At 41.8% G+C, this 15,528-nt stretch overlaps 2 protein-coding genes across 3 annotated transcripts in view; one reads left to right on the top strand and one right to left on the bottom strand.

Moving 5' to 3' along the window:
- Window positions 1-1,107, bottom strand: part of pdss2 (prenyl (decaprenyl) diphosphate synthase, subunit 2) — a 38,339-nt gene extending 37,232 nt beyond the window's left edge. The window contains exon 1 of the mRNA XM_075448271.1: window positions 628-1,107. Coding sequence (XP_075304386.1) covers window positions 628-875 — 248 coding nt within the window. The 5' untranslated portion in view covers window positions 876-1,107. The remainder of the gene's footprint in view (window positions 1-627) is intronic.
- Window positions 1,108-4,714: 3,607 nt separating this feature from the next.
- The window catches only part of sobpa (sine oculis binding protein homolog (Drosophila) a), a 54,216-nt gene continuing 43,402 nt past the window's right edge, over window positions 4,715-15,528 (top strand). For both annotated transcript variants that reach the window (XM_075448241.1, XM_075448242.1), the window contains exon 1: window positions 4,715-5,127. In XM_075448241.1, coding sequence (XP_075304356.1) covers window positions 5,032-5,127 — 96 coding nt within the window. In that variant the 5' untranslated portion in view covers window positions 4,715-5,031. The remainder of the gene's footprint in view (window positions 5,128-15,528) is intronic.

Here is a 15,528-nt window from a genome sequence, read left to right on the forward strand (position 1 = left end):
TAAATTAAGCATTTAGCACCTGGAGAACGGGACACAAAAGATTTCTGTTTAAGAATTTGACGAATTCTGACAGCAGCAGATGCTGCTTGAGAGAGAGAAAACAAACAAATTACTATTGATTGTCATAAATTGCTGTTTGGCCTGATGGAGACAGAGGATGAAAGAGGATACTAAGAACGGATGTGCAGGAGGTGTGAAGTGGAAGTGCAACAAAAGCAGGAAAACAGCACCTTGGACTTCACAAATAGAGTTTTTGGACTGTGCAGAGGTCACTTTTTAAATAAAACTTTCTGTTTGATTAATTACACCAACTTGTCTCTTCATTTAAATGGCTTTCCACACAATCCATGCTTTCTGGTGAATGTCATGCTTGAGTTTTGAAATACTGAATGCAATGAAGAATTAAGTGCATCTAATAAACTTTATCTATGCCGAATAGTCTTGATTAACATAATAATCAAGAATTTAAAAAGATGTGTTTGTTTCAATTTGTGGGTCTTTGCTGGTGAACAGTGAAGCTTAACTACGTTGATTTTTCTGTGTAGTTTGGTCTGGCGTCGCCTCCCAGAAGGAGACAGAGAGTGGAAGCCCGGGCAGAAAGCAGGACTTTTGCAGCATTTGTGTTACCTCGCAGTGTTGAGTAAAGGGTGTTGAGTCCCGACCAGCTTCCTGACGTGCATGGCCACATTACTGAGCTCATCGCTGAGCAAGCAGCGCAGGCTCATGAAGGAGGTGGGATACCCGACGATCTTCTCCGCATCGGAGACCACTTTGCTCCAGTCTGAGGATCCGGAGCTGGAGAACAGACTCAGCGTCCTCTGCCCTCTGATGGACGCAGCCAAACGGGACAGTCGCGACCACGTCGCTGGAAACATTTTCTCCTCAACTTCCAATAAACAGTCGCTCCAGCAGCTCTCAGGTACTCACACCATGTTGAAAACAAGTGACCACATTCAGCCGCGAACGTTTCGATAAGTCGCCGATCGGCAACACATCGGTGTCTCTAAATAAAACTTTCTATAAGAACAGACTGGAAAATATGAAACTATAAGAACAGCCGGGTGTGTTTCACAACACACGACCCCACACAGGGAGCCGCCATCTTTAAAAACGTAACACAATACGTAATGACGACTGACGTCTCGTCATCTACGAGGGCACTTCCGGTGGGGCTCCGAAGACTACATACGGCAATTTTATATCCCGTTTGTTTTCACCCTTCCTTTTTAAGTTTTTAATCAATTATTTTCTTTTAGTTACAGTTTCAAAGTGATAAAACCTGAAATTTAATTATTTCAACTGTTTAAATCCCAGCGCTTAATTTTGCAAATGATGTAAAAATCTTAACTTTTATGGATAGTTCACATCTGCTGCTACTGCCCAACAGTGGTTTAAGAGCTGTGTATCGTCTTAATTTTTTTAATTCATTTAAATTATTTAATTTGTTTCTCTTTATATTCTTTTATGCATTTTAATGCTTCTTGCACTCCCTGCTGCAATGCTTTTATTTCATGTAAAGCACTTTGAATTGTTTGTACATGAAATGTGCTATATAAATACATTTGATTTGATTTTATTTGATTTTATTAAAACCTGGGAGAATAGTGGTGAGACTTTTAAGGCTAAAATTTTAGATCACCTAAATGTTTGATTAAATCAAATTAAAGGAAACCAACTATAGAACTCGTGGTGATGTTTAAAAGTGAAAGTCAGAGCATTTCCACACAAACAATGCAAAGAAAACTCAAAGTATTAACACTAAACACCAGTGTATTCTTACTTGTGTAGGCTAATTGAAACAAATGACTTTAAAAAGCTTTTTAAAACATGAAATTTAGAACAGGAGCCACAGAAATATGTTCTCATGAGCCCACGTTTTCCCTGTTTCACAGTGATAAGGGTAAGAAATGCAGCTCCCATCATGCCTTTGGCCTCCTGCGCTGGCCTGTGGGGGGCAGCTTTATTATATTGATGGTCAGGTCAAGGTTCAGAATCATTATGTGCCAAAAAAGCAGGTCAGCAGACTTCCTGAAAACACTGAATCAGCAGGATTTTACATCAGTAAATTGTTTCTACGCTGATGACACGAGTATATCCCAAGATGACAATGCTGGAAGTCATCGGGCTCAAAGAGCGAGTAGAAGAGTGCATGAGACATCATGTTCAGCACAGACCTTAATCCTATTGAGGTAATGTTTAGTTAACTTGATGTTTACTATTTTGGAACAACTACTTTTGTACTAAGTGTATTTTAGTTGTAATTAAATTGCACAAAAAGCAGAATTTGTAGTTTATTTATAGCACTTTTGTGGAACAACTTATTGAATAGTTGGTACACCTAAGTGTGTGGCTGTGTCTGTACTAATAAAAAGAGCTTACTTTGGTTTATGAATATACTAAAAAAAAATATTGCAAAGCTGCAGACACCTGCAATTTATTTCTGTCTTTCTGTGATAGTGAAACATCAGTATCATTTGGTCACTGCTTTTCTCAATTCATTTCTATTAATGGTATCAGCTGGACATAACTCCACAAGTCATTATATGTTTCCATTCTGGCAAATGTCAGGAGGAAAAAATAACCCAGAAAACATCAATGTTAACCCAACAGTTAAAATCATGAAAAGAGAACCTCCTCGTGTTTCCATTCATGTAACACAATCACTTTGACAATATAACAGTTCGACAGTATAATAGTGGAATACCCTCACAGCCGTCTAACAATGCTTTCATTGAACCCTCTTCCTTCTGCGTGTTACTGAACTGGAGAGAAAGTCTGTCAAGGACAGCTTACACAACCTTTAGCTGCATCCTCTTTCACTGAGTGCTCACACAAAACAAAACCAAGACTCGTAAAGATCCCGACTTTCAACTGATCCCTTTATTTTCAACATAACACAGTGTTACTGGGGAAACAAGGCTTTTTCTTAATTAGAAATAAAGTTAGATGACGTTAGTTGCTGCCAAACTGGACAAAAGCTTCCACTAATTCACGAGGGTTGCATTGAAATATTCAAATAAGTGTATTTTCTCCATTTTCTTCACGGGTTCTGATAGATTCAGGTTTAGCAGTCTGCTTCTGCTTGAATAACTGCACAGTTTAACACCAGAAAAAGGCGTCCCACTTAAATTACAGTAAAACCAAGCTGCTGTAGCTGGAGGACAGATTAAAGAAGGGATCTTATGATGCAGGTGCTGTGCTGCCAGTTTGAGAAGCATGGTAAGAGCAGCACAAGTCATCTCACCCTGACCCTGCATCACGGTTCACAGCTTCCATTCCTGATGATTTTCCACCTCAAATGGGTGTCACTTTGCCATGAGCAGCCTCACCCAGCCCTCTCAGAGGCTCTCCTCATTGTAATTCAGAGAGCTGCATGTAGCTCACAGTGGAAAGGTAAATTCATGCATGGAGGTAAATCTATTGACTAAAAGATCTGTTTCTGTTTTTTTTTTTTTGTGTGATACTAATGAATGCACTGCATGCAAAGACAGTACTGTGAGACTGAAATGTTAAGGTTTTAATATTCAGGACATGATGGAAAACTATCTGCTCCTTACCGAGTTATACAAGTTGAACAACAACACATGACATATTGTAACATATTTAACAAAACTAGGATAATATACAGAAAACTAAGGACATTTCCAAACTATTTGGAGTATTTGAATATTCAAAACAGCTGTCAATCTTCCCAGGAGTGTACGTCCCAGCAGGTTCACCCCAAGATAAAAAACCCAAGAGCTACATCTCAGACTCTCTGGGCCTCAGTTAGCATGTTAAAGGTTAAAGTTCATGACAGCACAGTTAGAAAAAAGGTCCTCCACAACCATGAGAGAGACTGATAACGCTGCTAAAAGTTTAATATGTTGTTCATCTGAGGTTATATTTACCTAATTTTAAGACCTGTAAAGGATTCTTTATTATGTCTCGATGCTTTCTTTTCCACAGGACTGTATGGAGATCATAAATGGTCAGCATATATGTGTGTATTGTTGCATCTTTCCCACAGGAACATAATTGATCAGCTGCAGTAACCTGCTATGATTTATTTGCCATAGACTAATGGATTGTGTTGGTACAACTCCAGGGAGATTTATCGATCATACTGTGGAAAAAACAACAACTATTGTATAAATCTGATGTAGATCTGATTTACATTCAAGCTGTTGTGTTGCTCAGTTGTTTTGGGCCACATTCCCTCAGAGCATCATGGGACCTCCAAGACTTCAATCTGAGCTGAAACTGACTTCTTTTTGTCTCAAACTGACCTGCAAAATCTATACCAATATGATAATAACAGCTCCCCAGATTGCTGTTAGATAAAGAAATGAGCAGAAGAAGGAATAAATGACACCCTGAAGTCCGACTGGTAACTTCAGCCTGTGCCACCAGTTAAGGTTTTACTTTTGTGGCTTTGTATTTCTTTCTCGGTGCACTTGCTCCAATCTTATCACAGCGTTTTACAGCGGTATAAGGCTAATTTAAACAGCCATCTTCTCAATATCAGGTGACACTTAAACGATTTCCACTCGATTTTTATTGAGTTGTGGTTTGATCTTTGGTCTTGAGTAACAGAAGGGCTCCTGAAGGATCTGGATGGCTGTGTGTGGGCACCTGTTTGCTGCCTGCAGACTGTCACTGTGAGGCAGCGGCGGTAAGTGGATGTGGCTGCTCTGATTGCGCTCCATGGGAAAGCGAGAAGAAATAGCCTACCTCTGATCACCAGCGCGTCATATAATGTTTCAGCGCACGCCCCTCCCCCTGTCTCGTTTTTTCCTCTCACTCAACCTCTCCTTTGACTCACAGAGGCGGCTCACCACTGGCGCACGGACCGTGGAGGATACGGGCAGAAGATGGCTGACTTAGCCGGGCGCCACGAGCCCTCCGCGGCATCACCAGCGTCACACGGACCGCTGAAAATCTGCAAGACGTCCGCCGTCTGGCGACTGTAAACAGCTGCCGCTGCCTCTCTCACGCCCCCTCCTCTCCCCTCCTCACCGCAAATATTGACAGAAGTATCAGAGGGAAAACATGGCAGAGATGGAAAAAGAGGGCAGACCTCCGGAAAATAAGAGAAGCCGCAAACCAGCTCACCCGGTGAAACGGGAAATTAATGAAGAGATGAAGGTAAAGGGGGCACCGTGCCCAGCTGCATGTTGATTGCGCGTGGAGTGGTTGTGGGGAGCATGCGTGCGTGTTTGAAGCGCTAACCAGGCGTCCTCGGTGGAAAATATACAGCACACCTTAGTGCAACTGGCTGCATAAAAAACAAACTTTAATTTATGATTTTGGCTCTTTGGTCACATGCGCGCTGAACGCCAGCCGGAGCCGCGCACGGTGCCAACACGCCGCCTCGCACAATGGACGCGGCTGCTCATTCACAGCTGCTCTTCTTCTGTTAAGTTGCGGGAACCCTGTGTCATAATCGTGCCGTTTGTTACCCTGCCTTTCACGGCTTACCCCACAGTTAATGGAAAATCCAGTGCGTCAGTGGAAGGCGTCAACAGTGCGTCTACTATTACTATTAATACTGTAGTGCACCGCGGCGCGAGGGAGCGCAGCCAATGTGCATAATTAGCAAATCAATGGGGGAATACTCGTCCATCAATTATGCTTTTCTGGGTCTCCGTGGGGTCGTGTGTTTGTGCACGTGTGTGTGTGTGTGTGTGTGTGTGTGTGTGTGTGTGTGTGTGTGTGTGTGCGCGCGCGTGTGTCCCGTCCAGCTGCCCAGAGGCGTGATCCAGATGTGCGTCCGTGAGCTTTACGCGCTCGACAAGAAGCACATTGTCTCCGGTGTTCGGCCTGCACTGTTCCTCCCATCAACATCCAGCCCCACGTTGTTTCTGTTGGTGGTTTTTTTTGTTGCACATTGTGATATTTGAGCTCCGTGCGGTTCATTGTGGAGCATAAAAGTGTTTCTGGCATTTCTGTGTGAGCGCGTGTGTGTGTGTGTGTGTGTGTGTGAGGCAGTCCGCTTTGTCTGCATCTTCTCATTGTTTGTACACATTTGGCTGGGGACGCAGGAGCAGCCGGTGTTTTCACTGTCACGGGATGGATGTGCAGGTGATCCCACCGACAATAACTGCGGGGATTTTGATTTTTAGGAGCTGGCTGAGATCGAGTCCTGAAACAACCCCTGGAATAAAGCCGTTTGCGTGTACGTGTGTGCGCGTGGAGCCTTTTGAATCAGCAGTTGCGTTCATGTGTCACAGCTTATTTCCTCTGCCTGTAAAAAAACGAAACCTTACGCGCATTTTATTAATGGTGAGGTTGATGCTTTGTGTGTGAGCTCAGCTGCCGGAGATGCCTTTATTATCACCAGCAAACTACATTTCAGTGCATCAAGCTGGAACAGATGCCTTCAGTCTTAATGGAGTTGTCCTCGCTTGTTACCCAGAATGCACTTTAGGTTCAAAGAAAGGTGTCAGTAAAAGGTTTTTTTTTAGTATTCCTGGAAAAAACGAGAAGGAATTATTGTGTAGGAATATTGTGAAGGAAGGGATGCAGGTTGGTGTCAGGCAAACTCTCACAGTGGAGAATTTCCTTATCTCTCATCAGTGGAGCGTTCAAAATCTTTATGACCAGCGTTTTCGGCACAAGGAGGTGTCTTCTTGTCAAATTGAAGCACAAGTACTGGTTTGATTTTGTCAGTTCTGTCATTATTACCGAGAGCATTTATCAGGCAGAAATCCATTTGGAAAAAAAGAAATGATAAAAAAAAATCCCAGAATGTCTCCTCTGATAATTCATCACATTGACTGAGTAATTGTAGGATGCCAGCCATCACTCAGAGGTGATGCTTTATTTGCAGGTCTGCATCTGTTTTTTTGCCGTTAGATGATAGATTTTGTGACATCGGGCATTGACGTGTTTTATAATTTGCTCTGAAGAGGTGACATGTCAGTAAAACATCTCATTTGATGGAAGCAGCGTCATTTATCTTCAGCTCTGTCTCCCAACTTCTGTAAGTTAGGTGACATATGTGAGCCAGTACAAACATAAGTAGCATGTGGATTCCTTATAAATATCCAGCTGATATCCTGTAATAAAGTTTATTTCACCTTTATTTAACCAGGATTCAGAAAATCTTGAGATTTAATATCTAATTTCCAAGTGTGTTCTGATTAGGTCAGCACAATTAAACACGTTTGACACAAAATTATATGTAATAATCATACAAAGTAGCTGTAGTTTTAAAGATTGTAAGCCTAATTAACTAAAAACCTCTGAATATTTGATCACCACAGTCAACTCAGGCTAAACCATGGGAAGAATAATAAGCCATAACATTTACTGCCAGACATATTTGCCTCCAATGTGTTAATTTTGAGTGAAAAAGAAGCACATTTTAAATGCTTTTTTTACCTACAGACATTGGAGATAGATAAAAATAACAATTATTTCACATTCCATGCCCTTTTTTAAGGATGCAGATCTGAAGATAAGTTGAGAGCAGACTGATACTTTTATAAATAAGAATATGCCAGCGTTTGAGTCATCGCAGACCATCCAACCCAATCGTTCAATATGCATCGGTTTGTGAGGTTTTTGAGGAACTTTTGTGCTCCATTTTAGACTGTATCTGCTGCATGCTAGCATAGCAAAGATGGGTTTGTGTAAATAATGCCACAATCCAGTACAGACATGAAAGTGGTGGAAAAACGTGGCCTCAACGGAAGACCAGACTCGATTCTAAACAAAACAGATAGTTTTGACTCAAACTTTCTCACCAATTGCTGAATGTGAGCTGTAAAGGACAGAGAAGAGAATCATCAATTTGAATATTTGTACTGGGATACTGACTCAGCCTCAGTTGGCGCTTCAGTTTTGCATCTGAGAACATCAAGAATTTAGTTTTGTTGGCCTTCAAAACAAGTTTTAAGTCCCACAAAGTTTGCTGGAAAGCATCAACAGTCTGATTTGGTGTAAGCGCAGAGCAGAATGTCATCAGCATAAAAGTTAAATTCAGTCTTTGATAGGGACAAAAACTTGCCCATTCTTTAGAAGAAAATGCGACCTCTAGTGGTCATGAGGGCAACTAGGAAGTGTTAAAATGGCAGCTTTAATTTCTAATCCTTGTCAAGTGATGTCACTGTCACTGGATGTCAATCAAGGGAGGTAGAAACACACATCATGCCGGCATTGCAGAACTCGCCACTCAAATTACTCTCGTCGCTCAGCTGATTCCTCGATGGACACAGCAATGCGGGGCTGATCCGCCCATGTTTGTGTGAATTATGAGGAGGAACAACGGCACATTGGAGACTTATTTTTGCACCAATAAGGCGCAACCCATGTTCATAGAGGCTGAAGTTTCATCGTAATGTGTTGTGTTCACATGTGACCTAGGCAACCGTCAAAATGGCATCCATGAAGCTGAGGGTTATGCTTTAAAAATAATGCATTTTCCCCCTGAAAAGCTCATTTTTTAACCAAGCAGTTTGGATTTGTTTTCCCAAACAAGCAATGTCACTGTGTAAAGTAAAACTAGAGTTTTTCAGCAAAGTGTCGCAGTAGCTGTCAGATGTTGGTCTTAATCTCAGGCCAGATGAAGGCGTGTTTGAAAGCGCTGGATGTAACTGTGCCATCTGCCCGCCTCCTTCCTATTTAATCAGACTTTTTAAACAAAAAACTCGAGAACGATGTCTGGTCTGATGTGGAGACGCTCATGAGAGCTGCATTTTCCTCCTTCTCGGGACACAGTTGTGAAGGGTACGAACAAATCTGATCGTTTTGATTGGAGGACTTCTGGTCACACTGAGGCTAGAAGTACCTCACGCGGTCACGGATGAGGTTAAAGCATCTAAACACACAATCCTGATTTCCCACTGCATCACATACACTCACACAAGCTTTCGCCTGCACCGATTCAGCGATAGAGGGTTAAACCTGCTGTTTGTGCTCCTCAGAAAATATCTTTTTGAAGTCTGATTAATGAGTAAAATTGGTTTAAAGCTCATGGATATTATTGATGAGACATAAAATCAGGCTAATGCATGATAATCAAATTAGTGCTCTGGGCTACAAAGCCTGTAAACTGGATATATCGTTACATTAAACCAGTCAGAGATGCAGTTGATTAAAATTACGCCAGGGTTGCAGAACAGTAAATCCTGTTAAAGTTAAGTTTGATGTATGGATTTTCTGTAGAAAAACTACAGAGTCCCAGTTTGTTCCCTGCTTCTATTTGGATTCTCTCATCTTCAACATGTCAGACCGAAGCTGGAGGAAAAAAAAAAGAAAAAAGACACACACAGACACACAATGTGCCCTTGTGAGGGGATCATACTCCTCTGAAAAACCAAACAGTCTGACAGTGTTTCCTTCATCTGGCTGCTTAATGTGCGCCACGGTAAAATAAGCCCCGGTGAGTAATCGGGGAGAAGGAGGAGTGGGCATGCTGGGGTGAGGAGAGGCTGGAGAGTGGGCTAAGAAACAAGGGGAGAAAGGAATGTATACAGCGCTGGGCTGGCTAAGCTGTAAAAACTGTAACCCGAGTGTCTCCGCTGGATCAGATATCTAGGAAAGTAGAGGGGAATGAAAGCAGAGGAGAAGGGAAAGGCAGAGGAGGAGAGAAGCAGCAGGGGAGTGGAAAAGTGGAGGAGGAGGCAGAGGGAAACTTGGCGTGTGGATTCGGGAATTTTATCACGGTGTTCTGTGACCTGCTCTGGTTTCTAACCGCAAGTATTCCTTACCCACCATCATCATCACCACAGGCCCTACAGGCCACGTCTGGGTGTCACTGGAGGGAATCGGTAGGGAAGGCTTTAGAGGCGGAATCTGACATGTTTTTAGGCAAATGAGATCCTGAAAATACACCAGAGAAGTGAGAGCTCGTGAGCTGCGTCTGCACTTGAGTACGTCGTGATTGTGTCGCTAATTATCCTGCTAATTTAGTTAAGTTGCTAGAAAAAGAAGAGGCGCTGTGAAGCCCCCACGATGGCTGCTTCTTCTTCTTTTTTTTTTTTTACAGTGTTGATGAATCCACCAAAACATCGTATTGTTGTAGAAAACTGCAAAAGAAAACCAGTTTATGTACACGCAGCCCAGTTCCACCTCAAAAAGTGTTGTTGGTAAGGGGCACTTTACACGGAAACGAAAACGAGTTAAAAACGCAAAACCTTTTGGCGGATGCACTATATCGTTTAGATGGTAACGGCGTTTTGGGGGCATGAAAACGCAAAAAAGTGAAACCGCCCTCCAGAGTGGAATTCTTGCTCCACTGTCGCGCCACCGTGTAAAGGATGAAAACTGCAAAACTGCGTTTCTCGTCACATAGAAATGACGTGACAAGCATAATAAAGTGCCAGGAAACCGTGGGAAACACATCAGTAGGCTGTCAACATGTCCGTCCTTGCGGACTTTCAACTCGCCTACTAAATGTAACATTTAGCAAAAGCTCAACTTCTTCGTCAGTCCACACAAAATTGTCTGATTTCTTCTTCGGCATTTTGTTTACTGTAGGCCTACTTCGCACACTTGGAGTGAACAGGTAGAAGAGAAGTAGAAAGACTTGGTCTTGGTAGTGTTGCCACCTAGCCATCTGGCGTGTTTACTGCATCGATAAATATGAAACGTCACACACTTTTGCGTTTCCGTATGCACGCAGAGTTTCACCCTAAAACGCTCGTCTAAATGCAGATTTAAAAGTGAAAACGAAACGCCACTTTTGCGTTTTGGTTTCAGATCGTTTCCGTGTAAAGGTAGCCTAAGTTTGTCCTCATGTTCAAAACACAGTGGCGTCACAGCTCATGCCAACATACACCCTGGCTGTAGTTTTCATGATGGGAATCAAGGATCCATTAGTGGTAAAATGTGCAAATCATTTGGTCAAATCTAACCCAAACCTACATCTGGAGAGGAAAAGTGAGGAGTCATGAGTGGGATGAGGAAGTAGAACAGTGAGAGGACTTTAAATCTATCCATCTTTGCACGAGGGTCCGTGGATTAGCACCCTCTTCCATCTTTACATTCCTCTTTATTAGCATTTGTGTCCAAATGTACACAAACGAGACACGGAAGGTGGACATTATGACATTTTTACAGACTTTTCAACAAGTCGACACTTAAAAATGTAGAAACTAGTTTTTCAGCCTTTGTCAAACTCACGTTTTGGAGAGAGATCACACCGCTGCGTCCATTAAAATCCAAAAGTAAAGTAGCGCCTCCTGTCTGCTGATAAAGATGGCGAGGAGCCTGATGAGTCCAACACTCGAATGTTGGTCAGAAATGGTCAGTTGTTGTGTTGCTCGCTGTGGAAAGTTGAGAGAAGTCCAGCTTAATGTCAGCACAAGCGCCAGCGCATTAATTAATGTGACAGCTGTTACAAATCACCATGCACAGTCACTGTAATATGTTTCATATGTGAATCCTGGCCAACACAGCACATCTATACCTCCAAACATCAAACCATCAGTCAAGCTTCAATCATTTCAATTCACAGGAATTAATCCTTAACAGAAAATCAGCATGTACACCCTGCAATAGTCTGACCAACAACCTGAATATAGAGACAATATTCTGATTATTGTGTTTATATGAGTTGCAGATATTACATTCCAGTTTACATGTTAGGTTCCTGTGTGCAACTGCAATGTTTGCACCCATCCAAAGTCTTAATCACAGCTATATCCCTTTAAAACACCGAACTTTAGCCTCCTCTCGCCTCTCCACACCCAAAAAGTGCGTCTCCTCTGAAGTGCAGCCGTCCCCTTCTGCACTCAACTCGGCTGAGGAGGTGTTGCCAGACCTTGTGACAGAAACAAGCACTCCGCTCTGTGATAACAAGCGACGGCGTTCTTAAAAAACAAGCTCAGTTTTGCTCCTCATGAATAGACGCGGCAGCTCTGAATCCTGGAGCATCGGTTGTAAATCAGCACTGCGAGTCGCAGGATGTTGTGAAAACATGTCAGCATAATCCAACTGAATCAGAATAATCCCGATAGCTTAAAATGATTATTGCTTGCTCTGAAAATGATCTTATTTGGGATATGGGGATCATAAAATGCTGTTTAAATGGCAGATTATCATCAGAATATTTCTGTGCAAGTGAATGCAGCCATTGCTTGTACTTTGTTGACAAAAGACCAAATAGTTAAGTTCCCCCAAAGGCTGCAATGTACACTAAATCTTATAATTATTCATTTGTTTATTCCGGGGATGATGTCATGTGCTCACAAGATGTGTTATATAATAACTTTGTTTGTGAGTTGCATGCTGGTTTGAGAAGTTCTGGCTTCTCAGTCAGAAATTTTAACTGCAAAGAGATTTTAGAGGCTGCATTAAGGAGCTAATTGTAGGAAAAAACTTAGAGAGAAATCTACTTAAATTAAATGCAAAAGAAGCTGATTTTGTTGATAACATGTTTGTAGATGCTGTGGAATTATAAAACCTGCTGTTATCCAGCTATATTCTGTTATTTTCATTTAATTTTGGGTAGAAGCGTTTGCTCTGCAGAGCTGGCCCACTTTTATGGGGTTGTCAAGATGACTCCTGCGGTCTTTTTATATTCGGGCATTCCTCTCAGGGAGGCATTTAAGATCCTGGAAACCTGTTCTTGATCAGGTAAGATCCTATCTGAATCAAACAAATGGGGAACAAAAAGGTATTTTTGGTAGTGAGTCAGTATGAAGGATAGCGCAGCAGGCTGGAACCTCAGGCAGTCTGGCTTTCATCTTCATCAGTTTTCTGTCCAAAACTTAGGAAAGACACAGTATTTTCCCACACTCCAGGAGAAAAATCCCATCTTTGACCCATCTTCTCCCCGTAAGGCCGACTCTTTGGAGATCATGACTATTATCTGCAGATTTAAGGGAGCCGTTAGCGATTTAGTACACTAAGATTACTTGGTCAGGGATTACAGAACATCCTCTGGGAATTACTAAGTCTCAGTCTGCACTGATAACTGGACAAACTTTTATATTGTGATACATTGAAATCTCATTCATGAACCCCACTTTCACCTGATCTCATTTACGCTCATGGCTTTTCAAAGCCTAGTGATGAATAAAGCAGATAAACAGATTTATTGTTTGTTTAACGGGATAAAAAGGCCATACATATACATACATATATATCTATATATATAGATATATATCTATATACCTCCAGTGTAACATATAGACATCTGTAGCTGCTGTGTGCCTCTTCCTCCTCCGCGGCAGCAGCACACCCACACCCGAAGTTGCTGCTTTGATGCGCCGCCAACAAGGATTAGATTCCACTCTTAATGACATTCCCTCTTTCTCAAAGTAGTAGGGTGACACAGAGGACAGGGTGGTGGGAGTCACACAGTGATTCTGTGTTTTTTTTGTCTCCTTAAGGTGGTTGCTTTACAGCTACATCCGTTTTACTCGGGAGTACTTTCAGACTGAGGTTATGCTGCGACTCAAAAGGAGGATTTTCCCCTGGATCGTTTGTTCCTCTGGAGGTTTCACCCCTCACACTCGGACTAATTGCTGCACTGGTGCTTCCCTCTTTTTCAGTGAATCGTTACGTAAAAAAACCACTAATCAGTTGTAAATTATTCATCGTTTCAGAACACAAAGCTGTCCATGCTTCTCATTTGTTTCCCATTGGCTGCTTTTTTCTTTGTTTTATGGAATTTCAAAGTTATTAAGTGTTGATTCGAACTATTATCTCTCAATAAAATAATAAAAATAATAATGATTGATGTAGAGAATAGGCAGAAAGCTTGTGTATAATGAAAAATATCACATGTTATAGCCCTATTTCATGTGTCCTGTCACTCTGACTCACTCTGACTCGTGGTCAGACCCATTGGTGTCACATTACAAGCACAGACTGGCCCTTTAGGGTCATTTTTTTGTCTAATAAAGTTAATAAGAAACCCTTAATGTCTGAAATAGATGTCACGAGACTGTATCCAAATGTTATATGGTGAGGCAATTAGATGAAAAGCAAAAGAATCATTTTAATGACAAACCAAAAAACACTGCAAGACAGGAAGTACAAAATCTAACCCTAACCCTAAAGGTGGGGACATTAACATAACATGAATCTAAGCTGAACCCAGGTGTGAAACGAGGACAAAGGAAATGAAAAGCTGTATCGAAATAAAACAGGAACTAAAGCCAAATAAAACGTGAAAACCTAAAAGATAAAGTACAAGCAGGCTCAAAGGACCAGAACAACAAACCATGACAACACAGGCTTAGTGCAGGGTGCGTTCTCCAATCAAAACCATAACGTAGATCAACACTTTGCTGAGTGAAGAAGAAAAGAAAGCAGCTCTCTGTGTCACTCACTCGTGTTTCAAAAGTGAGGGGACGTCAAAGTGGCGTTTTATTTTGATACCAGAGCACAACCTTTCCCTAAACCTAACAAAGTATTTTTGTTTGCTAAACCAAACCAAGTGACTTTGAAGCGAAAATCCGACCAGACGGCAACTCAAACTGAGCGTAAAGCAAAAGGAAACAGAAAACAAATAACTGGTCTCAAAGTTGCTGTGGCTTACACCACCTGCCCCTCCAGCCTCCTAATGAGGACTCATAAGAAGACACTCCAGAATGACATCGCTCTTAGCTTGTTGTTTTACAGTGGCTGGTGAATCTAAAGGGCACCGACACTAAATGACAACTCATTAAGCTTTCAGAACACCACAGGGTCCTGGCACAGTGGCTGTTTTTAACCCCCTGACATGAAAACAGGTTGGAAAAGATGGTTAAAGGACACATTTGACACCAAGTGTCTGTGCATGTGTGTGGCAAGCTGGACGGATTTATTTAGATGGAAAGATTGGCGCAATAGTATCAACCTGCAGTTACAACTATTGAACATTTAAGTGAGAGTGAAATCAGTTTATTAACCGAAGCCACGTTGGAGACATTCTGCTGCTTCGAGCTTCCTCTGTGAGAGATCATCGTACATGTAAGTGTGGCTGAAGTCACTGCACAGACGTCGTCTTTAAGTTACTTAAAAGGTGATTCATGATTTAATTAGAGCAGATTTTCAGTCACAGTTTCTGACAAAGAAAAATAAAAATATGTGAACGAGAGCAGCTTTATTGGGAATTCAGGTTTATTATAACGCACTTTGATGTGAAAAAGAGACCTAGGCCAGTTTGGGTCTAGTTGAGCATAAACATGCAGTGATTTGATCTACAGCTGCATTATCTGGGTGTTAAATTTCACTCAGTTCTGGTCGGACTCGTGTTAGCATGAATTTCTTTGTCAAACTAACAAGATTTTTTTGCTGGACTGGTTTTGAACACTTTGGGGGCATCTTCAAAGCATTTTGGGGGTTTGAGGATTCCCCCAAAGTGTCACTTTTAGATCTGCAGGGTTTCCTGAAGTGGTAGCAAAACAGCCCCAGGGTACATCGTAATGGAAATGTGGCAAATGTCAGCAAAGCTTTGTGTATATCTTAATCTTAGCCAAGTACTTTTATCATCTAACAAATTAATAGGCTACACTAGTGGAATAAAAATAGTTAGGTTAACGTAAGGACAGAAAAAAAGGAGCTCAAACATGTAGAATCCACGAGTTGCCTGCTTGGTTTCTATCTTCA

Source organism: Odontesthes bonariensis, chromosome 17 (assembly GCF_027942865.1).
Source record: "Odontesthes bonariensis isolate fOdoBon6 chromosome 17, fOdoBon6.hap1, whole genome shotgun sequence".
Lineage (NCBI taxonomy): Eukaryota > Metazoa > Chordata > Actinopteri > Atheriniformes > Atherinopsidae > Odontesthes > Odontesthes bonariensis.